The 27,658-nt window shown below is 41.9% G+C and overlaps 2 protein-coding genes across 14 annotated transcripts; both read left to right on the forward strand.

The window, feature by feature from the left end:
- Positions 1-850: 850 nt before the first annotated feature.
- On the forward strand, positions 851-5,587 carry LOC111945138 (uncharacterized). 3 transcript variants are annotated; one of them, XM_086843255.1, is made up of 7 exons: positions 851-933; positions 1,309-1,362; positions 1,862-2,246; positions 2,978-3,149; positions 4,158-4,336; positions 4,840-4,936; positions 5,312-5,587. In XM_086843255.1, the coding sequence occupies exons 3-7, from the start codon at positions 1,865-1,867 to the stop codon at positions 5,463-5,465; spliced, it is 984 nt and encodes a 327-aa protein (XP_086699381.1). In that variant the 5' UTR covers positions 851-933; positions 1,309-1,362; positions 1,862-1,864; the 3' UTR covers positions 5,466-5,587. The 3 variants fall into 3 exon arrangements, with proteins under 3 accessions (XP_086699381.1, XP_086699367.1, XP_023803584.2); XM_086843241.1 differs by having other exon boundaries at positions 866-933; positions 1,309-1,379; XM_023947816.2 differs by lacking the exon at positions 851-933 and having other exon boundaries at positions 1,034-1,379.
- A 91-nt stretch (positions 5,588-5,678) lies between these two features.
- Positions 5,679-27,658, forward strand: RBFA (ribosome binding factor A). Of its 11 annotated transcripts, none has more exons than XR_015274214.1 (10): positions 5,681-6,230; positions 7,261-7,303; positions 7,906-8,082; positions 9,328-9,440; positions 10,615-10,699; positions 12,361-12,431; positions 22,984-23,145; positions 23,764-23,854; positions 26,672-26,843; positions 26,930-27,658. XR_015274214.1 is itself a non-coding variant. In XM_086843184.1 (9 exons), exons 1-9 carry the CDS (start codon positions 5,716-5,718, stop codon positions 26,687-26,689), a joined length of 1,275 nt encoding a protein of 424 aa, XP_086699310.1. In that variant the 5' UTR covers positions 5,681-5,715; the 3' UTR covers positions 26,690-27,658. The 11 variants fall into 11 exon arrangements, 8 of the variants coding, with proteins under 8 accessions (XP_086699303.1, XP_086699310.1, XP_086699320.1 ...); XR_015274220.1 differs by having other exon boundaries at positions 5,913-6,226; XM_086843184.1 differs by having other exon boundaries at positions 26,672-27,658.

Here is a 27,658-nt window from a genome sequence, read left to right on the forward strand (position 1 = left end):
GGGCCTGCAAGAGAACTGGAGAAGGACTCTTCACAAGTAGTGAGAGAAAAAGGGGAATGGCCTTAACTTGAAGGAGAGTAGGTTTAGATTAGGTACAGATTTAGATTTGAATGGAGAAGATTAGGAAGAAATTGTCCTCTCTGAAGATAATGAGGCACTGAAACAGGTTGCTCAGAGAAGCTGCGAATGCCCCATCCCTGCCAGTGTTCAAGAGCGGGTTGGATGGGGTTTGATGAGCAGCCTGGTCTAGTGAAAGGTATCCCTGCCTATGGCAGGGGGTTTGGAAATACCAGACAGGCTTTAAGTTCCATTCCAACCAAAACCATTCTGTGATTCTATGGTACAGACCAAGTAACCTCATCAGAAAAATTCTCACACATACTCAGCTGAAATTGGCACAGGACTGCCTGTAGCTGGGATAACATCTCAAGTGTCCAAGCACCTGAGCCTACCACAGCTGCTTAGATCTCAAAGAGAGTATTTGAGGGTATTCCTAGAATTATATAAGCTGGAAAAGATATTCATGTGTGCAGTGCGAGCTGTCACTGGTGTCTGTCGGTCAAAGACAACTCTTCATTTTACGTTAATTCATGTGCACAGAGTGTAATGGCCAGCAGAAAGACCAGACCACGTCCGGTTTTCAAACAGTGTGGAAAACAGCACACAGGTTCATGCAAAATCCCGACCATACTGAAATCAGCAACAGCACAGAAAGTCCTCTACAAAACCGCACCATCGCTCGTGAGCTCCCATTGCTCTCTCTCGGCTCCCCGAGGGATTGGGGTGCCCGTCCCGTGCCCTGGCACCGCCTCACCTCCCCGTGGCCCCGCGGGCGGCCCGGGCGGGGTGCGGGCGGCCGGGCAGTGCCCGCCTCGGCGGCCGGTCCCGCTCCGCCCCCGCGGTGCGGCTGGGGCGGCCGGGACGGCGGGCACGGTGAGTGCGAGCGGCGCCGCGGGACCGCCTCTGCCGGCCGGGGACGGGCCCCGAGCCCCCCGGGGGCGGTGGCTCCGGGGGCAGCACCTGCGAGCCCCGCCCGGGCTGGGAGCGGGGGGCATCTCGCCCGCTCCCGGCCGTCCTTCAGGGCCCGACGGAGCCCTGCGGCCGCCGCTCCAGCTCCCTCCTATCTTTAGTCCCAGCCCCGGGACAGCGGCAAGCGCTCAGCCCGCCCTGGGCAGGGAGAACTTGGCGGGACACCGCGCTGCGGGGGCGGGTGGTGGGGGGAGAGAAGCGGGAGCGGTGTGGGAGCATTCCCTCGGGCTGAGGGGGGTCTCGGCTTTAACCTGAGATCACAGCCTTGGCTCTTTGCAGAGTCAGCAGAGTGAAGAGCTGGCAAAGCGCTGAAGGAGACGAAAGAAAGAAAGGGTAAACTTATGTTCATGGTAACTCCAAAGTTCATAGTTGACAATTTATAGCTCTGTTACATTAAATGAAATTTTTACTGAGGTAATCTCGTCAATGATAATTGCTTAATATAATTGCAGAAGTGGCAGAACTTGCGGACTAAAGATACCTTTCCACTCATGTGGCCATGTTCTTAAATTATCAAGTCATTGGCTTTAAATATCGAACACTGAACAGGTGTAAAAACTGGTTGCTCATTTGTTTAAGGATTAGAATACTTGGTATGACAGAAATGTTTTCTTTTCTTATTAACAAGATTATATAGAAATCAAACATCCTTCTGAATAAAACAGGGAGAACCCAAAAGACTTCTGTGTGTGGGAATGGTTATCTTTAGCCAAATCCTTCCTCAAGTGGGAAAACAGGACATAATTGAGCCAATCAGTTTCTGGGTTTTAGGGAAAAAAGTTATAATGGATCACTTCAGACCATGTCTTTTTCTTTCTCTGTGCTTCTGTAGGGCATGGAGGGTCAGGAACTGCCTTATGTGCTAGTTGACACTATAGGAGGGAGGATTGGTGTATATGAAGACCATGTTGGAGTTCTGAATAAATGTTTTCATCTCATCACCATGAAAGAATATCTTGAAAACAAGACATTTCTCAGCAAAAAGATCACAGCTATCTATATGTGGTATCACAAACCACATATTAATGAAGAGCTGCTCCAGAGCTTGCCTAACTTGAAGGTAGTTGCGAGTTCTGGAGTGGGAATAGATCACTTGGACCTGAAACTCCTCTCCAGCTATGGTGTGAAGGTGTCCAACACTCCATCTGTTGTTTCCATTGACACTGCAGACATGGGGATGGCTTTGTTGCTGGCATCTTCCAGGAGACTTGTGGAAGGTAATAAATGGTATTACTCTTTCCATAGAAAAGAAGACTTTGAAACATGCAGAAAATGTGTGCTGATGCAAAAGTAAGCTTAAAACTAGAAATACGGGAAACAGGGGAAAAGGAAGAAGTTAAGACAAGTCTGTCTTGTTGACTATAGTTGTCATTCTACTTCCAAATTGACATATTGGCAAGGTAGAGTTGCTCCTTCTTTGGACAGCTTTAAATTCAGGCCCCTTCTCCCTCAGCCCACAACCAGTTAATCATTGTACTTGTTCATTGCAGTCCTGCTTTTCAAGTCATAATAACAGGGGATTAAAAAAATGTATTTTCAAGGAGGCTTGAAGCCTGTCTTTTCCAAGCTGCCGTGTATCTGAGTCATTACGAACAAGCTGTCCAGAAATCTGCCCGCCATGCTCTGTGTTTCTTTTCCCTGCCAACCTTGGTGTATCTGCAGGGAAGCTGGGAACGGGATGGCCTTACTGCTGCTTTGGCCTTATCTTCCTTGCCTCCTTTTTTGCCAAAGAGAGGCTGGGTATGTTTCTGTCCTGAGCAAGAAATCAGTGTCAGCAGTCATGTGTACATGCAGCATTACTCACTTCTTTTCCAGAAACACGATAACAATATATTATTCCTCCTGTGCTTCTGCCTTGTCCTACGATAAAAAGTGTGGGGGGTGGGCAAAAGTAGCTAGATGCCGGAACATCCCTTACATTACATAATTCTTCTTTTTCTCTTCCAAGGCCATGAGATGGCAGTCTCCCCTGAAACAGAGTATTTCCCTGCTGACTGGCTGGGGGTTGAGGTTTCTGGAGCAACTCTGGGGATCGTGGGAATGGGTGTCATTGGTTACAAAGTGGCTGAAAGAGCAAAAGCCTTTGAAATGAAGATTTTGTACCACAACAGAAATCAGAGGTAAAGCTGATTGCAGCTCCACGGCAACTCTATTTTGTCACTGCTCTTATGTATTATTTGTACTTTTCACTGTGCTTTCACTTTTTATGGTGCTCTTTATTTTAAGTGGAAGAATACATACACTTGTTCCAAGATGGTCATTGATTTCCCAGTTTATTCAGAAAGAAAGTCAGGAAGGAATGGGAGAGATACACCTCACTGTTGTCCCTGTTAGTTTGGGCTCCTGAGATATTCCTGCCATGGTGGTAACATAGCAAAGGACTGGAAAGGAGAAAACTGGGAGGACTTAACTCCAGTGATTTGGGTGAGGCAGGGATTCAGGCAAAGACATCTCACCTTTCTAAAGCCACATGACAATAAAGGACCAGACTTGCCAGTCTGTTTAATGTCTTCTAGATGAGGTGTATATGCCCTGTGCCCCTGTGTTCCCATCAGGCGCATTCCATTATTTTCTTTTGTGGGAATTTGATGAGAGCCAGCCAAGCTGGTCCTGATACAGATCGAATGCACCAGCAGGTCCTGCGGCGTGTGGTTTCAGTGAATCAACACTGATGCACAGCACAGTCAGTCTGTTGCTGACATAGATTTGGGAAGATTTAACCCTTGCCCTGTCTTGTGTGTTTCCTGAGTAATTTTCACATTACTTACTTAAATTACTTAATTTTCACAAGACATCAGTCTTGCTTTTGAATAGGAAAAGAATACCCATTATAAGCAGAAATTGTAACACAAATGTATTTGGTTTATCATTTATTCAGTGCATTTATGTGATACCCATTTCTTCCTTTCCATCCCCAATGGTGTAGTGTAGTACTGCACATTTGTGTACAGTTCACCTGGAATTGTAGGAAACAGCTTGACCTTTGTCTTTACTGAGTTTCAGACAAGCAGCTAACTTCTTTGCATTACACAGTGAAGGTAACAGTAAAGAAATATTTTCTCTACTGGTGGTTTGATATTTCCCTTGTTTCTTGCTACTGCAGTTTAACTTTGGGATTTTCCCTTCAGAAAAAAGGAAGAAGAAAGTGCTGTTGGAGCTGTTTACTGTAAGAAGATAGATTATTTGCTCCAGCAGTCAGATTTTGTGTTGCTGGCTGTGAACCTAACACCACAGACACACAAACTGATTGGAAAGAGGGAGCTGGAGCTGATGAAACCCACTGCTACTCTTATTAATATCAGCAGAGGTAAGGTGCAGAATAAACAAAACTGCATTAAGGTTTGCTGGCATGATAAGTCTTGGGAAAACCTCTAATACAGAGTCTATCCTTCTGAAATATTCCTTAAATTTTCTGATTACTAGTTTCTTTAGACACCCATGGTCATATCTCAGTAAAACATTTAAATGTTCCCATAATAATGAGAAAGTAGGTCTCTGAAATGTTGGTGAGCTTGGAGTATTAGAAGCCTATGTGTGTTTGTATATCTCCTACTTAAGCCTTTTATTTATTTAGTTCAGTGTTGTTGCTCACATACACTGTGGTGGCACAGCCAACTCTGATGCCCAGCGTTCTGTTTTGTGCTGCTAATTCCCTGCTGCACATAGCCAAGCTTTCCCCTCCCACTCCACCACACTCTGCAACTGCAACCGTGGCCTGCCCTGCCATTTACCTGACCACTGTGCCCGAAAGAATGCTGAGTGGACAGTAAGGAACATGAAAATAAACATATTCTTCTTCCTGTGACCCAGGTCTGGTAGTGGATCAGGATGCTTTGGTGGAAGCCCTTCAAAACAAAGTTATTAAGGCAGCTGCTCTGGATGTGACATATCCTGAACCTTTGCCAAGGTAGGACATGTATTTAAGTTAAATACAAAAGGATGTAAATGTGATGTTCAAACTGAATAAAATTTTGTGAGAATGTGAGAAGTTGCATAATTTTTTTAGTAGGAGTACAAGAGGTATGTGCATTAGTCCTGCCGAAACCGTGTCCCTAATCCTTCTGTCACAGCTAAATAAAATTCACACTCATTCATTTGGAGGTTTTGTTGCATAAAGCCCCACCAAGCTAGGCAGCACTTTGAACTCCTCTGAATACGCTTGGGTCATGCAATTAGGTTTTGTTTTATTTTTAATTATTATTTTCTTGGCTGCCCTGCAGGTGATGAAATAACAGATGAATGTTATGTGAGTGACTAGCTGAGCATTTCTTTTCCTCTCCAGGGATCACCCTTTGTTAAAGATGAAGAATGTTATAATAACTCCTCACATTGGAAGTGCCACCAAGAAGACACGCTGGGTTATGATGGAGGAAATGGTAGAAAGCATACAGGCAGGCCTGGCGGGTCTTCCTGTCCCTCGTGAGGTGCTGCCCTAAAGCAGCTCGCTTTTAGGATTAATGCAGTCAGTGCAGAAACAGTTATTTGATCACTTTTCCTGTAATTATCCCACAGTGTTGTGCAGATAAAATATATCAAGTAAAGGTTTAATTTATTGAAATGCCCCAGCAGCGGTTCTGTGTGGAAAACTGCAGTGTTTTGTCTTGATCTTCAGTGGAAAACTCCAGAGCACAGAGTCTTGCCTGAGTGTCATTTACTGTTGTCGCATCCCCTTACAAATGTGTGCAGATGCAGCAGCGAACAGAAGGACATGTAAATCGTGTTTTACAGGGATCGCCCGGCACACCCACAAGCGCAGCCGGCGTGTGGGAGCGGCTCCTGCCGCCTCTCCAGCAGCAATCCCGACCCTTGGGTGCGTCTTTCCTCCCCGGCCCAAAGCGCCGAGCCTGTGCTCAGGCTGCGTGCGTGCGAGCCCTGCCCGGCCTGAGGGCGGCTCGGCTTCTCTCCCTCCTTCCCTCACTCCCTCCTTCCCTCACTCCCTCCTTCCCTCTCCGGGACCGGCCGGGACACCCCCCGCCGCCGCCCCGGGCCTCCGTGCCGACAGGGGGAGCCACAGCCGGAGCCAGAGCCACAGCCCGAGCTGAGGCGGGAGCTCCCCGGGCCGGGCCGGGCCGGGGGCCAGGGCAGCGATGTGGGGCGGCCCGGTGGCAGCGGTGCCGCGGTGGTGCCGAGCCCTGCGCAGCTCCGCAGCCCTGGGCGGCTCCAGGAACATGCTGCGGAAAATGTTCCGCAAGAAGAAGTAGGTGCGGGGCCGGCGGGAGCGGGGCCGTCCCGGAGTGCAGGGCCCTGTCAGGGTGGGCTGTGGGCGCCGGGGCAAGGTGAATAAGGAGGGCTATGGGGCTCGGGCGCTCCCGCGGCCCCGGTACCGTGGAGGGGAGAGAGACACCGTCCCCGAGCCGCCGATCTGGGCTGGTCGGCAGCGGCTGAACGTGTGCGCAAGAATGCAAATGGCCCTGGCCTCTATCAGCAGTAGCGTGTCCTGCAGAACCAGGCCACTGATCGTCCCTCTGTGCTCTGGCCTCGGTGAGGCCACACCTCGGGTGCTGTGTCCAGTTCTGGGCCCTTCAGTACAGGAAAGACACTGAGGTGCTTGAGCGTGTCCAATGAAGGGCAGCGGCGAAGGGTCCTGAACACAAGTCCTGTGGGGAGCAGCTGAGGGAGCTGAGAGTGTTCAGTTTGGAGAAAAGGAGGCTCGGGGGGATCTCATCACTCTCTGCCTGAAAGGAGACTGTAGCCAGGTGGGGGTCAGTCTCTTCTTCCAGGAAACAAGTGACAGGATGAGAGGAAATGGCCTCAAGTTGCACTAAGGGACATTTAGATTGTATATTGGGAGAAATTTCTTCACTGAAAGGGAAGAATGGTCAAGCAATTGAGCAGGATCCCCAGGAAAGTGGTGTAATCAGTGAGTGTCCCTGGAAGTGTTCAGAAAATGTGTGGAAGTGGTGTTTAGAGACTTGGTTTAGTGCAGGACTTGGCAGTGCTGGGTCAATAATGGGACTTGATGATCCTAGCCCTATTTTCAAACCTTAATGATTCCATGAATCTAAAGAAACCTGAGAGCTGTTTTTTTCCACCCCCTTGCTGTCTATGTGCAGCTTCTGCTGTGGATAGGAAGCATTGCTCTCTGCACCCCAGCTGTGAGGAGAGCTACTTGCAGGAAAACCTGGGTGTTGTGGTGTGCTTTCAGGCAGGTGGAATATTAATAGCACAGGGAGTCCTTGTTTCTCTGAGCTGCTGAAAGATGAGGCTGTTTTCCTTTCTTTTTCCCAAAAGAAAGAAGTTCTGGTATGACAGCCCTACCCTGGGATCACAAATGGTGAGTGCAAGCTCTTAAGGTGACGTGGGTTTTTGTCCTAGGAGGAACAGACTTGTGTTTCTGCCATTGGTTCTAACTTTGAAGCAATTTCTGATGGAGAGATAGCAGGATTTTGTGAACAAGCAGTAGGACTCCAGTCTGACTGTGATAGGATTGCCATTTGGCTTCCTATTACTGTTTCCTCTTCTGCGCTGATCTTTCATCCTTTCCAGCATCAACGCTCTCTTGCACACTCCTGAGCACTGACCAAATTAAAACTTCTATGATCTTAGTTTAATGAGTTTTTTTAATGTTTACTTTTTCAAACAAGCAGTGTTTTTCAGTCAATACCTGCTGTATTTGAGAAAACAGATCTATGGAGCTCTTTAGCATGCTACAAAATACAAAAAGAACTTTAGAAACTTTGACTGTAGTACAGAAATGTCAGAGACTGTGTGAACAGAAGTATTCTTTATTGAAGCACTTGATATGTAGGACCTATATAAAGCCATCACAGCTGCAATAATGAAATAAGAGCATACTTAGTAAAGTTCATGAAACTGTATATGGTTGCCTAATACAAGTGTGTAACTACTGTTTAATGTGTTTGTTTCCTTTTAAAGTTGCATAAACCAACCAACTTGGACTTTTTAATAAAAAATGACTTGACACAAACAAGGAAAGAAGGTAACACTCGCTGCAGAGTCTTGAATGGTCTCATTCATAAAGCTGTGTTAGAGATGGCCACTACCTGTGAAGTCAGTCAAGAATTTTATGATCTCAAGCTGGAAATCTGCAAGGCAAGTGCCAAGGCTACAGCTTGTGCTGAGCCACTCTGATTACATTGTGAGGCTGGCATGGACATGCCAAAGGAGCTCTCCTGGCTGTTGTGATGTGTGCAAGAAGAGCTTTACTGCATTGCTTCTGGTGTGGCAGAGTGCAGCAAGATCAGGCTCTGGAGTACACGTGAGCAGAGCTTTGCCACTGTAGTACCTGGCTTAGGAGACCTTTGCCACTCAAATGCAAATGCAACTCAGGTCAATGAAATGGTGATTCTCTTGATACAACTTTTTTTTTTTCTGTTACTCAGACATAAACTCCTTGTCTTGCCCTTTCAGAAGGAGGAGCTTGGTTTTACCAACATAAGTGTAGTTTTCCAAGACTACTCTTGCAGCTGTGTGAGAGTTGTCATCTCTTTGTGTCACTCACTAGCAACATTACTGGCAGAAAGGGCCAGCCTAAGAAAATGTCATTGTCAAGCCAGATCCGAGAACAAATTGACATTTGTACATTATTGTATCTAGTGGTGTTATAATTTGTGGAATTGAAAGGGATGTCAGAGTTCTGATACCAGAACTAAATCAGTCTCCACATTCTTGTTTGTTGTCTGCAGTTTTTAGCTCCTACATTTGTTGTTCTGTAAAGATTAAATTATACCAGTGTTCAGCTTAAAAGCTTGGTGGACTTAGCTTTGATATTGGAAGTATGGGAAAAAAATGGTACCTCATAGCATCTATGACAAAAGGTTTCTTATTCCTGACTGAAATAGGTGTTTTTGCCAGCTGAATTAATTCTGTTGTCAGACAAGTGTTCAAAATTACATGGGCAAGATGAGTCTTTTGGCTCTATATGTGCAATATCCTTCACAGATTATTTCTGTCTCTAGGGCTTTGAGGATTGCTTGTCTCAGATCATATGTCTGCATGTAAAAATGCTGGCTGGTGTAGGCAAGACACAACACTTTCAGGAGGCATTGCTATAAATTGTATAAATTAAACCATTTATAAGATGAGAAAGAAACAGCTTTCTTCTCAATAAAATACAGATTTTATAGCTGCACAGTGTTTGTGCTGCACTAGGACATGTCTGGGTGTAGATCAGTCCTGATTTACTCACTAACTGATTCTGGTCTGATAGCATTACTTCTGTTTTCAAAAGAAATTTTCTAATAGGCTTTCTGCAGTCCATCACAGACTTTGTTGTATATGAAGTGTGTGTGTGTATATATATATATAATTTTAAAGGCAGATTTGCCTTTTTTATAGGTGTCCCTGTCATCCAACTTTTCAGCGTGTCGTGTGTACTGGAACCCTGCTTCCACTATGGAGAAGGAAAGTTATGTTGAAAATGTGCTGCGAAAGAGCGCTCCACGTATACGGTACTGCTGTGGGACAGTCAGGCCACTTCCTAAATCCAGAGTCATTTCTTAAGTATTTCTGACAATCTAGACCTGATCTATTTGGATGCTTTAGGTTTTTAGATACTTGGAGTAGAGCATCTCCTGCAATGAGCCTCACAGGGAAGGGTGGCTGTGTGATCTTTTTTCTGGAGCACAGCTGGCTTATTTGGCTTCTGTGCTTTCCCAGGGCAGGAGTGGACTGAGCAGAAAGTAACAGGAGTGTGGGTGAGGTCTCACTCCAGTGTCCTGGTGGTGGTGGCTAGACAGACTGTGTGGGACAGGAGCCCAGAACAGGATGCTGCACAATGGACTGATAGCTGCAAGGATCTCCTTGCAGATTCATTGGGCAGTTCTGATTGCTAAGGGATGATTTGGATCTCCAGAAGAGATGACTGTTATTACAGAAATTCTTGACAATACTGGTACTGAAAAACCCCCAAAACTGAAATTGCTACCATGTACTGTGATGTTTTTGCCCATTTTTTCAGCACAGAGTGGTGATTTTTCAGGGTATCATTGAGATTTTTCTCTTCCCCCTTTTCCTTGGCTTTTCCTCTGCTATCAAGCCAGTCTGTTGGAAGTTCAAGACTTCATCCATGTGGCGTGTGGCATAGAAGCATACTTGTGAAGCCATTTCCCTTCCCACTGTTTCCCTAAGCTGTGTAATTCCTGCTCCAGCATAATGCTCTCTTCTACTCCACAGCTTCTACTCTTTAAGAAGGAAAGCAGTTGGCTGGGACGGAGACAAGGGGATCTCTGTCAATCCTTCCTGCAGCTAGCATGTTGGATAAGTTGTCTTGCCCTGCTCTGAGGGCTCTATCCCCCACTGCTCTTATCCCTACAGTGGGAATAAGGATATCAAATGAAGTGGGAAAGACATGTGCCAGCTTCTGCATACAGATATGAACAAACCTAATATCATCAGTACTCAGCTGGACCTGCAGCCAGTAGTTTCTGTATGCTATGCATTCGAGGTTGGGTTTCTGCAGTGATGTATTGCTTAGCATTAACCTGAATAGCTCCTCATCAGACTGAAAATTTTGCAAGCTGTATCTTTAAATATACACTACCGCTGGATTTAATTTAACACCTTCTACTTGTCCTGGAGATGCTATACTGATACTCATGCTGGTGAATGCTGTGTTTTTGCCAGGTATCTTCTGAAAAGCCAGCAGATTGTAGGAAATGTACCCCCAGTGGTATTTATAAGAGACAAGGAAGCTGCAGCTGTAAAAGAGGTAAATCTAATCTTTGACTCATTGTACAAATATAGTGACTTAGGAGAGAGCTGATTCTTTAGTTGCTCTACCAATTTACATTAAAATCAGTCTTTCTCTAAAGTTGCAAAGATAATTTTAACAATCTTGAGTAAGATTGATGCCTATGTAATATGTAGAAAAATTGTAGGCAGTATCAGTAGGCCAGTGAAGAAATTTTAGAAAATTAAATCACCACTTTAAGAAATAATGCAGGGTTGCCTGGTGTATATGATTATAGAAATGGGGTTGGAGCTGTTTTCCACATTTTAAATGTTATGTGCTTTTAAGATTCAATTGAATAACCAGTGATTTTTTTTTTTTTTATTTTTTTCCCTATATCTTTTTCCATCTGTTAATTGTTAAAATGTTTGTAGGGAAGTGCAAATCTTTGCATAGGGGATGTAGGCTTATTCATACTACATTTTTTTTCTTAACTTTTGAAATTTTGTTTATTGTTTCATGTTTCTTGTCAAGGTATTGTTAGTTTTAGCTTGTTGACATATTACTAGAATACTGATGTTCCCTAGGAATTTGCTGTGGTTGGGACTGTGAAGCGAGATGTCTAAAATAGTGAGATTTCCAGAAGAAAAAGATGACACCAATGGGTAGAATTTGATGAGAAATGTCTCCTCAAGCTGTTGATGTGAACAGAAGTTAAAAAGAGAAAGTTCATGTTTCTGTGCCCTGAGGTGCCTTATTATTTATAATAGTGTTGCTGTTACAGCCAATTACTGTTAGACCCTTATGGACTCCTGCAGTGTGCATGAGCAGAGCTGGAAGGCATAAAAAGAATTTCAGATTCTCTAGAAATGCAATGAACTGCTTGAACTTTCTGTGATCAGAAAAGTTCTGAGTTTCACAGAAGACAAGTAAAAACCCTCTTTATATCACTTCTGTCAGGGAATGACACTGGGGAGAAGATAGATGGATCATTTTCTCCCACTTGGCAGTTCATAAGATTTATGTCAATCACAGATTCAAATAACATGCTGAACTTGGTTTTTAAGTATTGTAAGTAAGGGAAAAAACATCCCATTTAACTCCTAGAATAATACAATGGATTAGAAGGGAATTAATGTAAAGAAAAGCTGAAATGAAATTTCAAACAAGAGAAAATTTTCACAATTATGTACAGTCTGTAAGCACTGCATATAATAGATTTGTAGTATTTACTGGTTAGATGCCAAGTTAAAAGGGATTTGTGAACTCCATAGTTGCCTATGAGAGAAATGCAAATTTCCAGAAAGGGAGAAGAGGTAAAAAAAACCTCTGTGTAAGGATGTTATGACAAAGGATTTGCAAGACTGAGGTAAGAACAAATAAACCAAAAAATATATCTGTCAGACAATCCCTAGCCAAGGATTCATAATGCACATAAGGCAAAAAACTTCGTAGGAATCTCTGGATCCACTATTTGACCAAAACATCCCAGGCAAGAAGTATAAGCAGTTCCATGTAAAAGAAGGAAAAGGCTGTTTTGAAGTTAAATAAATGACTAATTTTTTTATTTTTTATCACTAAATATTCAAACATAGAAAAGAACATATTTGCTGTTGGATACTTGCCTGTTTCTTGTGTAGATGGGAACAATGTAGGTTTAAACAGGATCCTTAATATATGTTGCCTTCATGTGTTTGCAGGTCGAGGACTTATTGGCAATTGCTGATTTTGGACCTCCAGAAGAAGTAGAACCATCTCAGAATGATTCAAGGTGGGTCTTTTTGGGTCAGAATTGTACGAGTGTCTGTTTTCATCTCTGCTGGCCAATTTAAATTGGGTATTATTTGATGTAAGAGAATGTATATTTTAATTAGATGTTACATTGTTACTCGCAGACCCAATACTTGTTCTGGTATTAATATCTTAGTTTTTGTGAGGGAAATATATGTAGAATTTCTAAGAATTCAAGACCTGATGTGTTGATGATAATCAAAATTTTAAAAATGCTCTGCAGCAGTAATATTTGTTTCTTGCTGATAATTGTCTCATGAGGATGAAAACTGCATTTACCAGTAGTACTGCTCTTCTTGTCCACTTTTTTCTGATGTAAGTTTGCTTTGTTATACATGGATTGCAAGTTTACTGGCAAATCTCCCTAAATTAATTTAACATTCTTCTGTGAGGGATTTTTAACCATTGAGAGATAGGGCTGAACAACCTATTGGAATAGTGGTTCTGTGGACTGGATGCTCTCAAAACCAACAGCCTTTGCACCTGGATCCTGCAGTCTGTTGGTAGAAATGCTGTACCTCAGCATCTCAGAGGATGGTCCATCAGGTGTGAATCAGAAATAGCATCCTGTGGAAAGTCATTCTTGTGACAGATTTCCCAAAGGGCACCTAACACCTTCCTCTGTGTCTTGGTGAAATAGTTAAGTCCAGCATGAGGTGTCATATCACTCTGATGGGTTTTGGGCACAGGCTGCTGCTTCTCACTTCTTGGAAGAGCTGGGAGGAGTCTTGAGTTCCTTGGGGCTCCCAGGTCCAGTGCTCACCTATGTATACTTTTTCCCAGAGACAAGCAGTTAAATCTGGCATATTGTTGCTTTATTGGCTTTCTCACATTAAATCTGTTGACACAGACTGTTCTTGGACACATGATAGAGTGTTATCTCTTCCTTCCTAGGAAACACAGGGCATTAATAAAGTTAAACTGAAAAGTCCAGTTTATTTCTGTGTTACTGAAGTTGTCAAAAATAGAAATGTATGTGGGGAAAAAACCCCAAGCCAATACTTGTTTTCTTTCCCACAGTAAACTCTTCCCTTCAACAACTCAATCTTCAGATTCACCCATGCGATCTAATCTGTTTGGTATTGATCATGAACTGCTGAATAAACAGATAATGGACTATAAAAAAATGAAAGTGTCCAGGCATATAGAAAACATTGCCTGGACAGAGAAGCAGCAGGAGCAGCAGCTTTCTAAGATTCAAAAGAAAATGAAAAAGAAAAAAGCAAGGAATCCTCCTGACGATGATGACCTAATGCCACAGCAACACTTACTGGATGGATATGAAGCTGATTACTGGGATGATAACACTGAATCAGCCTCAGACTATGAGCTGCAGGATGAATTGCAGGAAGAGGTGAATGAATTGGAGGTGGATGATGACAAAACTTTGCAACAGTCTACTGATAAACTGAAATAAAGTGAAAAGGTCACTCACTTTAAAATGAAGGCTGCCAATAACAAAAAAAAAAGACTGCTATAGCTACTGAAAGATGTATTTTGTACACGTTTACTTCCTCATTCAAACTTACAGATTTGCCACATATGAGCAGGTTTGCTAGCACAAAGTGTGTAAGAAAAACTGCCAATAGTGACATTCTGTTAAGCAGCTTTCAAGCTGCTGCAGTTGAAGGGACTTTCAACCAGAGAGCAGTTTTGTAATGATAAAATATACCTATTGCAGCACTGAGTTAAAATTTCTTGCAGTTGTATTATTTCCAATAGAATTATCATTTCTATATTGCAGTATTTCTTTTAATTATTATCTTTTTAGTGACCTGTATAAAAGTTACCACTAAGTGATGGTGCCTATTAATCTGATATCAGGAAGGAGGAAGGAAGCAAAGTAATGACAGTTGTGTTCAGCTTCATCACACAGAGATGAGGACAGGGTCTTCTCTAAAGGACCAGTCTAATGGGGGAACATTTTCTGCAAGAAGCTGAAACTCATTGAAATGATGGCAAATAAAGTTACAACGCTGGAAGAAAATAAATTCATAGTTGTACAAGGGGAACTGCAATCAGGAAAAAATGGAGAACTGCTCATCCATTGGGTAAAATCAGACAAAACGTTGACTGTGACTTAGAAAATGTATTAACAACTTGAAAAGCAGAGAAAGAGCAGCAGGGAAGAATGTCCCCAAAACTGAGATTTGAAAATGAATAGGGAATCATATAAAAAGTAAGAATAAAGCTTTCTGACTCAAAGCACACAAAAAAATAATAGCATGAGTGTATAAAGTCAGATGGCCACAAGCTTGAAAGAAATTAAAATGATCAAGGTAGTAAAAGAGAACTCTACCAGAAATACAGAAAATTTAATTCCAGTAGTTAATGGGGGAGTAAACAAATCACGGGGGAGGTTGCCCATCACAAAATGGTTTGGGTTGGAAGAGACTTTAAAGATGATCTAGACCCAAGCCCCTTTTTTGGGACAAATTTTCCAGCTGTGGGATGAGTGGGTTTGTGGTGTGCTGGGTGAAGATCTGGCTGAAGGGCAGAGCTCAAGGGCTGCAGTGAGCAGGGCCATATCTGGCTGGTGACTGGTGACCAGAGGTGCTCCTCAGGGCTCCATTCCAGGGCCAGTTCTGTTCAATCTATCTCTCAGTGATCTGGATGCAGGCTTGAATGCACCATTAGCAAGTTTGCTGATGATTCCAAACTGAGAAGTGCTGCTGGCCACTCCCGAGGGACAAGAGGCCTTGCAGAGGAATCTGGGTAGCCTGAAGCATTTAGGCAAACATCAGTGGCATGAAACTGAATAAGGAAAAATGCCAGATTCTGCACCTAGGAAGGAGTAATGGCAGGCACAAGTCTAAATGTGAGAAGCGTGTGGAGAGCAGCCCTGCAGAAGGGGTCTGGGGGTTCTGGCTGTCAGGAGGCTCAACAGGAGTCAGCAGTGTGGGCCTGGGCAGCCCAGGGGGCAGACTGTGTCCTGGGATGCATCAAACACTGCTTCACCAGCAACTTCAAAGAAGAGATTATCCTGCTGTACTTGATGGTGTGGCCTCACCCTGAGTGTTGTGTGTGCTTCTGGGCCCTACAATTTCAAAAGAATGTGAAGGTCCCTGAATGCATCCAGAAGAAGGCACCAAAGCTGTGGAAGGGGCTGGCAGGGTGTCCTGTGAGGAGCAGCTCAGGACTGGAGTTTTCTTGTTTGGAGAGAAGGAAGCTGAGGGGCAACCTTACTGGTCTCTACAGCTTCCTGAGGTGAGGAAAGGGAAAAGGTCCCTTTTTCCTGGGATCCAGTGCCAGGTGATGTGGGAATGGCTCAAAGCTGTGCCCCTCAGAAGAGGTTCAGATTTGACATGAGGAAGCATTTCTTTACCCAGTGGGTGATCAAACCCTGGAACAGGCTCCCAAGAGAGGTGGTCAATCCCCCAAGCCTGTCAGTGTTTAAGAGACATTTGGACAATGCCCTTAATACCATGCTTTTTATTTTGGTTAGCCCTGAAGTGGTCGGGCACTTGGACTCAATGATCATCCCTTACAACTCAGCTCTTGGATTCAATTTGATTTGATCAAATTTGATTTGATTTGGCTCTTGCTTCCTCCTCCTTTCCTTACCACTAGATGCTCAGGATATCTTTGATGACATTTCTTTCCAGCCCTGCTCTAGAAGAAAGGATGGAATAGGCCGTTGTGTCCCAGCTTGGGCATTGGCTCTGTCACTTTGTAGGAAGGACGCATGTACCTTTTAATGGAGGTGAGAGCTGTGGAACACATAGAGAGCATTAGATCACCTGAACACATTTGCAAAAAACACTTGGAAACTGTATTTTTTCAAAGTCTTCTGTGTTTATCCAGTTTAGCTGGGCTTCCACAGGATGGCAAACCCCCACATCTCTGACACTTTTTGATCAAAGATCTAGGCTTTGAGATCAGTCCCTCAGTCAGGAGCAGGAGGTGCTTCAGAACTAAATGGTTACAAACTGTTTGATGTGAGCAATACATGTTCATTCCCCTGTGGATTTTTTTCCTCCTTTTACTCAGCTGTAGAAATACCTGAACCATTTCCGTTGGAAAAACCTGTTAAAACACAAGACCCAGAGAACAACAGTGCTCCCTCAGAGCTGAGTCCCTTCTGGCTGAAAATGCTGTCTCCAAAGTGGCCAGCCATCAGTGTCTACAGGAGAGCACATGATCAGTGCAGGTCTTCTGCCAGGGTCTTGGCTGTACTTACATGCTGCCCTCCCCTCTCCACCCACCACTCCTGCCCAGGGCTCTGGGGTCATATTCCAGCTCAGCCTGAGTGATGCTGCAGGTGTCTGACACTGCAGAGAGCTGCTCTCTTGGATAGAGGTCTCAGACATGGATCATAGCTTGTTATGCAGAACTCTGGGCATAACATAGCAGAACTGTTCCATTCCATTCCAATCCATTCCGTTCCGTTCCATTCCATTCCATTCCATTCCATTCCATTCCATTCCATTCCATTCCATTCCATTCCATTCCATTCCATTCCATTCCCTACGCTCACCATAAATCAAATAATGATGAGGCTGTTATTTGCCTGAAATACCAAGGCTTCTTCATCTTCAAAAACACGTTCAAGGACACAGATCTGTAAGATTACAAAGGGGAATGGTATTTTATTTCTGTATCTGAATTTATGTTATGTAATTTATTTTTTTTTTTTTATTTTTCTGAATCTGTTTCACAGCTGATGCTTGCAAGCATTAACACAATGCACACATAGCCAGGAGCAGGCTGGTGCATTCTTCACTTTAGATTGAAAAAACATCCCTTGCAGTCTAGCAAAGAAAAGCTACAGAAGCACAGAGAGCAGCAGCAGAAATACAGGCCAAATCCCTGTTTCCTGAAGAGTGAGGAATGAGAGGAATGAGGATTGGTACTGACTACATACAAAAGAAGAAAGCAAAAAGGTGTGTGGTACCATGTGGTATTATCCAAAGTAGGACACATATTGATGACAAGCACACATTTTGCCTTCCAAAATGTGCTCCACTGTGCTTCTTGGCCAAGGATGAATGAAATGTGCTCTTCTGCCTGCCCCACATTTGTGTGCTCTGGAAGAGCTGAAAAATGGCAGTAAGCCATTTAGCATCCAAGCATCTGGATGGGGCAGCAAGCCTGGAGCCCTTCCAAGCAAGGAAGGAAGGCTTCCAAGGTATCAGAAGCAAGAAACCATCGGAAAATGGAGTGATGTGAAGAGAAGAGCTCACTCTTGCTCCAAACCTGCAGCGTGCAGCAGAGTCAGAGGGAGCCAGGGCACCAGTAGTGCTTGGGAAGTGCAAGGGCAGCAGGCAGGAACAGATTATGGGCCCAGAGGAGCCCTGGCAAGGGGCTATGCTCAGTGCTGCAGACACTAGGCAAAAAAACCTGCTAGAGACACTTGCTAGCCCACCATGGGGGGAAAAAAAGCCTTCCTCCCTTCAGCTGCAGGGCACAAGAGGCCATCTTTGAGATGCATGAGCAGCCTGGAAGAAAGGGACTGGAGAGTCCTGAGCAATGGTCATGCTTGATGCTGAAGGGGAAGGCAAAAAACCCCATTGACTAGTGCCAATCTGCACTGGGGAAAACTCCTTCCTGATCTCAGTGCTAGCATCTGGCAATTCCCTGAGTGTGTGAGCAAGACTTGCCTCTTCAATGTACAGACTGGTCACATCTCCCAGGAGATTCCCAAGCTTTGTTCTCCCTCAACCTGGAGCCATCAGCACACTTTTGCCTCAAAAGCCAAAATGTAACCAAATGTATTCCATTGTCTGGAATAAACAGTGCCAAGAGATCACTATGGAAATAACATAGGCTTTAAAAAACAAGGGGGAGGAGGTGTGGTAGGAAGGCTGGTTTTTTTCATACCTAGAACATTTGGATCTATGCCCAAAGCAGTCAGGCAAATTTCAAAACTATAAAACGGCCCATTGTTGCTATCACCCTCACATCTCCTTTTCCCACTGAAACTAAGCTGCCCAGTTGGCTGTGTTTGTATGGGATCCATCCACAGGGTAAAACTTTCAAAGCTCCTTGGTGACTTAAATCTTTCTGAAAGTTATTTGTGCACCTCCATTCATGGGGAAATGTTCAGAACTTATACAAAATCCTGATAAGTCACTTCTTCCTTTAGGATTTAGTATTTTGAGTCTTGAAAGAAGAAGGAATGTACTATGCTTGTAATTTTCTCTGTTGGTGCCAAAATGGATATGTACAGTCAGACTATGTAAATAAGGGGTATTATATCTGATTGTGGTGATGTGAGAGGTGAAATATAGGGTTTTGGTTTCCTCTGTGTGAACTTTGCAGAGGCATACAGAGCATGCATGGTTTCCTCATCATTCCTCCCAATACACCAAGGGGCATTTGCTACTATACTGTTGATGGTGATGTTGTCCTTTTAGAAAGAAGTGCTGGATTGGTTGTGTCATTAGCCATAATTTTCCTTGCACTTCAGTAGCTTTTTTCCTTCCTTGGACTTCATCCTTGACATCTTGCTTGAAAGTGATGACAGCCTTCTCAGCTGTTGTCTTGCCTTGCTAGTTGTCTTCTTATTCCATAGGCCCTCCATGCCCTTACTCAGCTGCTTCAGTCTTTGTTTGCCTTCACCTCAGATGGAATTTCTCCTACTTGAACCTGAGGAATGAAGAATATCCACAGTGGCATAAGTGACTTTTCACCAGGGCTTTGCACAATGTGTGCCTTTTCTACAAAAATATCTTACCTGACACACAAGAAGGCGTTATACATTTTTTTTTAATGTTTAGGTGGAGCTTAAGTGACTCTTGTCATACATACCTCTGTTACTAATTGGTGTAGAATTTTCTCATTTTGATTTTAAAGGTATAGGTTGGAACAATATAGAGCACATGCTCAGTGAGCGGTGTTTACACCTAGGAGCCAGGTAGCTTTTGGGATGGAGGTGATTTTTGGTGTTTTAATGAGCAAATGCCATCCACAGAACACAATTTTACCAAAAAATTAAGCAACTGTTAGTTCAGAATCAATATATCTCTTGTGTGGAAAATGGTCCGTGGTTTTTTAGCTGTAGGACACCATTTAGTTCCATACTGGAAGTGATTTACAACTTAGCCTGCCTGTGGTGTATCCACTCTGCTCCACCCTCCACTTACTCTAAGGTCAGCTCATGAAGCTCCCCTAGTGTTGCCAACATCTAAAGGTGAAGGCTATGTTTGCTGGGGGAACAGATTCCTTACATGCCAACCACATTCCACCCTGAAAGTTTCCTTAACATTAAAACCTCTCAGGATGTGGATATAACTTCAGTTTCAATAATCTTTCTCCAGTAATTCTAGTAATAATTCAACACTGTATTGCCTGTTCGTGCCTCCAGCAACATTTGCCTACTCCCATATTTCCAGGCTGGAGCAGAAATCCATGTCCAGTCACTTTTTAAATGGATGTCTCCTCCTAGGAAAGGAAATACCCACAGCCGGAATTACATTAACTTCCATTTTAGAAGTTTCATTGGAGAAATGCCGGTCACTGAGAAAGCTCCAAGAGGTGAAACACTGGTGGTTCAATGTGGTACAGTTTGTGGCACTGCTGTCTGTGTTTACTCACCAGGACTGTGAATAAAGGTCACTAAATTTTTAAATGAATCCTGTGGGTATTTGGTAAAGAGGAAGATTGCTGCTGATCATGCTTGTGTGGGTAAGGATGTGGCTGGCCAGATGGCCATTCAACTCCAAAAGGCCATTGTTTCTCTTTAAGAGTCCTTCACACCACGAAGATAGCTGCCAAAAAGGAATTACTTTTTTTCCTTTTGTCCACCTGAAACCACATGAGATTGTCAATATGATAAAATTATTGATGATATTATTCATATACAAAGAAATTTAATTGTCTGGGTTTTTTAAAATTGATGAATGGTGCCTAAAGGGGGCTAAAGTGAGCTGGAGAACTTTCTACAAGGGCATGTAGTGAAAGTGCAAGATGAAATGGCTTTAAACTGACAGAGAGTAGGTTTAGATTAGATATTAAGAAGAAATTCCTTGCTGTGTGGATGGTGAGACAGTAGAACATGTTTCTCAGGGGTGTGGATGCCCCATTCCTATTAATGATAGTTATGTATAGAAACAAAGTGCAGCTGAAGGTTTGAAGAATGTCCAAAATAACAGACAAACAAATTAGTAGGAAAAGAATGTGGAAATAAACTGCATAGTAATCAGGAAATTAAACTGAGAGCTTGAGGGAATAAGTTCTGAAGGTTGAATCTTTGTGACCTTTATGATGGGGCAGTGCTGGTCTAATGGTTACAGAGACTCCTAGAGGGTAGTTTTAGATTAGATATTAGAAAGAAATTCTTAACTGTGAGGGTGGTGAGGCACTGGCCAGAGGTTTTGTGGAGAAGATGTGGATGCCCCATCCCTGCAAGTGCTGAAGGCCAAGCTGGACGGGGCTTTAAGCAATTGCCCTGCCCCATGGGAGGAGGTTTGGAACGAGATGATCTTTAAGGTTCCTTTCAAACCAAGTTGTTTGGTGATGCCATTTTCTATTTATATAATTTATAATGTTATAACATTCATAATATTTCTACTATTTATATTATTTATATTATATTATTTATATTATTTATATTTATATTTATAATTTATTATTTATTATTTATTATTTATTATTTATTATTTATTATTTATTATTTATTATTTATTATTTATTATTTATTTATGTGTGTTGGGGGTTAGGTGTCCCTCCTTTTGTTCATTCTCACCTGTAGAATTTTCCCCATTGGTTGAGGGGAAACCTGAATGTTGGTAGTTATTGGGTGCTTGAGAATACAAAGAGGCTGGGCCCGGGGGGGAGGGAGGCAGGTAAAAAGGAGGGCGGGGGCAGCTGTGGGGTGGAGGTGGGTGTTGGTTTCTTCATCTTCAGAGCAGGGCACACTCAGAGCTGTTGTTGATGGGAGAAAGGAATTCGCCATAACCCAGACAGAGCTGCTACTTCTTCTGTTTCTTTTGCTTCTGCTTCTTCTGCTCGTTCCAGCTGGGGGTTCCTCAGAGTCCTGCTGGGGTACCGGGACTGCCCACCCGAGGGCGTTTGGGAAGCAAAGCCTCTCCTCCATCCTTTCCTGTCTTGGCCGAGAGTGCTGTCATGGGGTCCCTGGTTCTGTTTTGTTGTTAATGCTGTAGTTATTGTTTGTTTGCCTTGTAATACGTACTAGTAAAGAACTGTTATTCCTATCCCCAGATCTCTGAGGGGCCTGAGAGATCCCTTAAGTTAAAAATTATAATAATTCGGAAGGAGGGGGTTGACATTTTTCATTCCGAGGTAGACTCCTGCCTTCCCTAGCAGATACCTATGTTTCAAACCGAGACAAAATATATATATATATATATATATATATATATATATATATATATATATATGTTGAGTTTATGTACTTTGTAACTATTACTAGTAACACTCTAAAAATCTAATTCAAGACAGGAGAGTGGATGTTGAACCAATTATTTACACAAAGTCACAAAGTGTCTCAGTAGCAGGGTCAATGTAGAAGCTTCTCTCGGCTCAGTCGATTATAGGGACACCTGAAGTCAGTATCAGTAAACACATTTGTGTTATCTCGGAAACAACTTACTTTTCTGCACCCTTTCCTATGTTATCTGACTCCTGTACCAATACTGTTCCACAAGACATTGAATAGTTATTCCAATTAACATTCATTCTATTAGTTAGTTGTAATTATATTATTATATTATTATATTATTAGTTATAGTTATTCTATTATATATAGAAAAAGATACAGAGCCTTCTAGTAGATGTGAAGCATAGATCTTCTAAAGGAGAAGTCCCTAGGCAGCTGCATAGCATGAGAGTTCCAGAGAACTGTGAGAAGGCTGAAGAAATAATGTCTGGAGGATTTTCATATTAGTAGCTTCAAACTCATTCCTGTTTTTAAAAATAGGAACAGAGCTAGGCTCTTCACAATCACCCCTAGGTGCTGTGTTTTGATGTAGTTTTTCCTAATCATCACCATGCTGCTCCTCCTTTGCTGGCACTGAATCCAATTGAATCTGTTCAGCTCTGTTAAGGCAAATTTCACAAAACCCATACATTTTCTTGAGCACTTTTTTGTCAGCTGTGAATCTGCTACTGTCTGCAACCTTTACAATTTTCCTGAGATTCCAGCAGCCTTCATATAGACCTCTCTAGCCAGACCAGTGTGTGGCAAACTATCACAGTAAGATAAAATGAAGATCCTAATTTTGATAAGGCAGTCTTGGAATATAATCTAAATCAGCCTCTTCATCAATCTTCTTTTCAAGCAATGCTTAGAATTTGAAGGAAAAAAAATTGTATCCACCTAAATTATTCAGAATTTGCTTAGAGATATTGATGAAATCAATCAATTCCTTCTCCAACCCACATATTTTTAGCCGAGACCAGACATCAAAAAGTTGCTTGCTGTCCTACCAGCTGATGTATATACCTTTCATACTCAATATAAACCTAATATTTCACAACATATAAGGTAAACATTTCTGTCCCCATTAGGAATATGTCAACATAAGGCATCTGAAAGGTTGTAAAATGCAATAATCTCTTCAACTTTTTAGATATTGTGACTTGGATTTATATGTCAGCTTTGGAAGAGGGAGAAGCTTCACAGCCATTTTTTCACCTACTCAGCTGAAGAATCTAATTTCCAAGAGCAAGTCTGCCAGTCATCAGTGGTGGGCATTGGCCAGGCTGTCTAGAGTGATTGCAATGACTCACCAGTAAGTGGCCTTTATCTCTGAGGGTTTAGTTTGGGGCTTTTTTTCCCCCAGAAATATTTGATTCAGAAAACCTCTGAATCCATACAAGTTAAGGGATTGCTCATGCTGTTATGCAGCTAAAGCATTCTAATTTTAAACTTAAGTGTCTGTTCTCTTATGCAATGGCCAAAGGATCTTCAACCCCAGATATATTCAAATGTGACTATGGTGTTTTTAAAAAGGAACCAAGAACTTACTGAGAGTGGCCATAAACATCATATTTAATGAGAGTGTTAGTTATTTTGCACTTAAAGCTGTTACCTTTTAAATGAATAGGAAAATTCCTTTATGTATGAATAGCACAAGTCAAGCATTAAAATATTCACTTAATTATTTTATGTATGTGTGTAGAATGCTGGCTAGAAAAAAAGAGGCTTTAATTTATTTGAAACAACTCCAAAATCATTGTGCAGGGACTGTCCAAAGTCAGCTTTTCTCAGAATTAGCTGAAATACATTTATTTTATACTTGGCCAATGACAAGGCTTGTTATTTGTTTGGTTAGGTAATTAAAAAAAAACAAACAACTTCACTTAATGTTAAATCTAGAGACAACAAGCCATTAATTATTCTTTTATAGGTTAGTCTGCAGCTCTGTTAAACATCAGTTGTTTTCTGTTTTATCTCATCTCCCATCAAATGCCCAGCACAGGAAGCTGAGCCAAGATGGGGTAAGCCAATGTTGCCTGTCCTTAAAGACTACAATCCTAATACTGTGGTTATATGAATGAATATATACGTGAGTTACATTTATTCTCAGAATTTGATAAACAGTATTTCTGAATAAAGAAAACTACTTGATATGTAATATGTACATAATTCAGAAAGAAGCTATATGATCCTGATTTGTAGGAATGCTTGCTTGATGGGGATCATAAGAGAAAGGCTGGGTAAGTGAATAGAAATCTGTATAAGTATAGGAATAATGTATAAGTACTTATTTATCACACAAATTACATGTGACATCTAGCACTATAGGAAAGTTATTTCCTGGTAAAACTTGAACAAGGAGAAAATAGAGGTGAGAAAAATACAGCTTATTCTTTTGATATCTTCTCTGGTTAGTTAAAGTCCAAAATAATGTAGAAACATTGAAGTTCTAGTGGATTTAATCAGCCTTATTAACCCTACTGTGTAAACCAAATGTGCGCTCCTACAGAGTTAGTCATCTACCTTTGGTGTTGGTAGACATACACCTCTGTACTTCCAGAACAACCTAGGGAAAATTGAATCAGACTTAAAGGGATGTTTAGCATTAGAAAGACAAAGATTGACAACATCTTTTATTAAAACTGTTTTTAAGTTCCTCTTCTAAAACTAGAGAACATCTAAAAAGAAAATGCCAGAATTGTTTGTGCAAGGTGTTGGCAAAAGCATTGGTGATTCTTTTTTTCTAACATTTTCTTGTGAAACATTTTCATGTGAAATTATGGAAAGTAGACTGAATTGTATTTTCCAATGGAATTCTTACAGTAGAATATTTACACCTACCAAGGAATAGATTTTCTGCATTACTGTGCAGATGGTATGATTTTTTTAATCAGATATTTAACGTCTGACACGCTCTTTTCAAATTTAGCTAAAGTGCTTCAATGTAATTGAAACAGAAAACTTCCCAATGATATTTGAAATTCAGAAATACTAAAATTAATTTGAATAATTCTGAGTGTCAATTGGTGTCAGAGATCCTAATCAGTGGATGGATTTTAATAGATTGTTCATTCTTTTCTAGTTATCTTTCCTTCTTAGCTTGCCTGAATAATTAGTTCCTTTCTACAACATAGGCTGGGTTTTTAAGATCCATCTTTCCTTTAGTCAAGTAATCACATAGTTTAACAGTAATTGTAAGTCTTAATTTTTTGTAGGTAAAGCCATCTTGATAAACATTGTTTAATAAAAAAGTGTTATTGCTTCAGCCAGAATCACAAGTATTTGAGAGAAACTTTTTCTCTGGGAATCTTCACATTTTTCTCATATAAAAATATTCATATTGAACTAATGCAACTTTTTGAATATGGTTACTTTTCACATAATGTCTTCTTGCCTGACATTGTTCTTTGCCTTTTCTTTGTGCTTTGCTTCTTGGTTTCCTTTTCTTCTTCTAGAAGATAAACTCCTCTTTTCATGATGAAAACCTGTTTGAAAAGCTATGACATTCAGTAGAAGTCTTTCTGGACTTCAGTGGAATTTGGGAAGGTCTCCTGCAGGAAGCCGAAGGGTGGGGTTGCAATGGGATGCTTGGCACATGGCTCCTTTGGAAACTTCCAAGGTCTCCTGTTTCTCCAGAATCATGGCAACACTATAACAAGCAATGAACACCTTTTTCTGGCAAATTAAACATACAGACCATGCAAAGGGAGACCATACAATTTCTGCTTGTTGAGAAGAGAGTGTGTAAAGTAATTACGCTAATCCTTAAACATCTAGAATAGACCAATGAACATGTTCATCAGGCAGTTTTAAAGATGATCACTGAGACCAGTATGTGCTTCTCCAAAAGCATCTTCTCCAAAAGCAAGAGAACATTATATTAATATAAGTTGATGTAGAAAATGTACTGGAGAGTTGAAGGGAAAAATATTGGCTGCAAATCCCTGTAAAAAGATAGAGCTCTCCTCTATCCTCTTGCACTTCCTCAATAAAGTCATCTAGGTCAGTACTGGTTTGGGATCTTATTCTGGGACCTAAAAGGCAGCTATAGAAATTAATTTTCCTTACTCTCCTATAGGCTCTGAGGAGTCCCTTTTGCCAACCCAGCTGTTGGCTGTACATCTGCACTTGGGTGCACTTTGCTCCCGCTGTTCTGCTTGGAGATAGCAAATGGCAAGAGCTGAAACTGTGAATTTTGTGCACAGGAAGGACAGGACAGGACTAAGGCACTCACTGTCACCTACCAAAGCAGTCTCTTGCTGTTGTCACTTCCTCCCCACCTGAAGTGCCCAACAGTATAAGCAAAAATATTACTTAATATGTTACTGTTAAATGTAACCTGTTAAAGTATCTAAACAACTCTCTTATGACAGCAAAGTTACATTCACTAAATTTATGTCCTCCAGCTGGAGGAGTACTAATCTTCAAATACATTCTCAAAGAAAATGACCAATCCATTGGATTTGATTGGTCAAAGCTATTACTTTCATCTAAAAAAACCTGACTTTTAAACTTGCTTAGTCTTCCTCACATTGTGTGTTTCTGACTTCACTCCGTTATCCCCAAGCCCACTTATTTTTTATTGCAAACCTGTTGTTGACTTGCAGGAAAAGTGAATACATACATTGCTCCTCCCTCTTAACCTGATCCATTTGTATTCTTCTAAATCCTCTTCTTGAATTGATTTTTCAAATTGCTGTCCTTCTTGGTTGTTTTGTTTTGGTTTTTTTGGTTTGGTTGGTTTTGGGGGGGGGGGGGGGGGGGGGTTGTTTGTTTGTTCTCTTTACAAGGGAAGGAATTTGAAGCCTGGTCACAGATTTCACTTTGGAAACTCTTAGGCACGTGCTGGTGGCTGATGAAGCTACTTCCAATGTCTACAGTTCAATGTCAGTCCTGCAATGAGAAAATGTAACCTCCTTTCCCACGTGAATGAGCACCCACTCCACCAGATTGAAACATGACCCAATTTTGCTGAGCACACTGCGGGATTTGGCAGCTGGTGATAAACAGGTAACAGATTTACAACTGAAGTTATTATGTGGATACATTTAATTTGTCCTTTTTATAAAGTAGCTCCTGCTTTTACCACCTGTTAGGAGACACTTTTGGTTGGTCTCAAAAGTCATCTGGACATGACCCTGGGCTGCTGTCTTCATGTGGCCCTGCTTGGGAACGTGGGTTGGACCAGATAGCCTCCTGAGGTCCCTTCCCACCTCAGCCATCCTGGGGCTCTGTGAAAATGAGGACATATCCCACAGTTTTGCTGGATTGTTCAGCCGTGAAAGACCCTTTCACAAATGTTTTTGCTTAACCTTTTGCTTAATCTCTTTAACATATCCATTGTTTGAAACACTTTGCAATTATTGCAATTATTCCATAGCAATGGAAGTCTAATGTTGTTGATTATATGGGAGTCACTGGGCACTTTCATACTGGCACAGCCATGTTAAATTATTTTTCTTTATGAATTATTAGACAGAAGTTAATACCTTTATTTTAAGTACTACATTTAAACTAAGGGGGACATATCCCTCTTCGCTCTGTAACTTTTTTTTGCAAGTAACAATTTTTTATATTGTGGTCCTATATCTACTATGGATACTTTATCTTTCATGGATGGCTGCCCCTTTTTTCTGTAAATGCTTTTACCTACAACCTTACTGCATATACACTGTGCTGAAAGTACATGGCTAAGGAACTTACTAACAAAAAAAACCCAAAACCTAATTAAGTTTCAATGTACTTATTGGAATGTTGACTGCAAAGATAAATAAATTTTGTGGCCACTGCTGCAAAAAATAAAAAAGGAATAATTTTCTGCCAAA

Source organism: Cyanistes caeruleus, chromosome 1, assembly GCF_971803275.1.
Source record: "Cyanistes caeruleus chromosome 1, bCyaCae1.hap1.1, whole genome shotgun sequence".
Lineage (NCBI taxonomy): Eukaryota > Metazoa > Chordata > Aves > Passeriformes > Paridae > Cyanistes > Cyanistes caeruleus.

What these genes read in the sequence shown, in the direction of transcription:
- LOC111945138 (XM_086843241.1), top strand. An exon ending in TACCACAACAGAAATCAGAG is followed by an intron (nt 3,150 to 4,157) that starts GTAAAGCTGATT and finishes TTTTCCCTTCAG; the next exon opens with AAAAAAGGAAGAAGAAAGTG. An exon ending in TCTTATTAATATCAGCAGAG is followed by an intron (nt 4,337 to 4,839) that starts GTAAGGTGCAGA and finishes CCTGTGACCCAG; the next exon opens with GTCTGGTAGTGGATCAGGAT.
- RBFA (XM_086843174.1), top strand. Translation starts at nt 5,716, where the DNA reads ATGCAGCAGCGAACAGAAGGACATGTAAATCGTGTTTTACAGGGATCG. An exon ending in CTACCCTGGGATCACAAATG is followed by an intron (nt 7,304 to 7,905) that starts GTGAGTGCAAGC and finishes TTCCTTTTAAAG; the next exon opens with TTGCATAAACCAACCAACTT. An exon ending in AAGAGCGCTCCACGTATACG is followed by an intron (nt 9,441 to 10,614) that starts GTACTGCTGTGG and finishes TGTTTTTGCCAG; the next exon opens with GTATCTTCTGAAAAGCCAGC.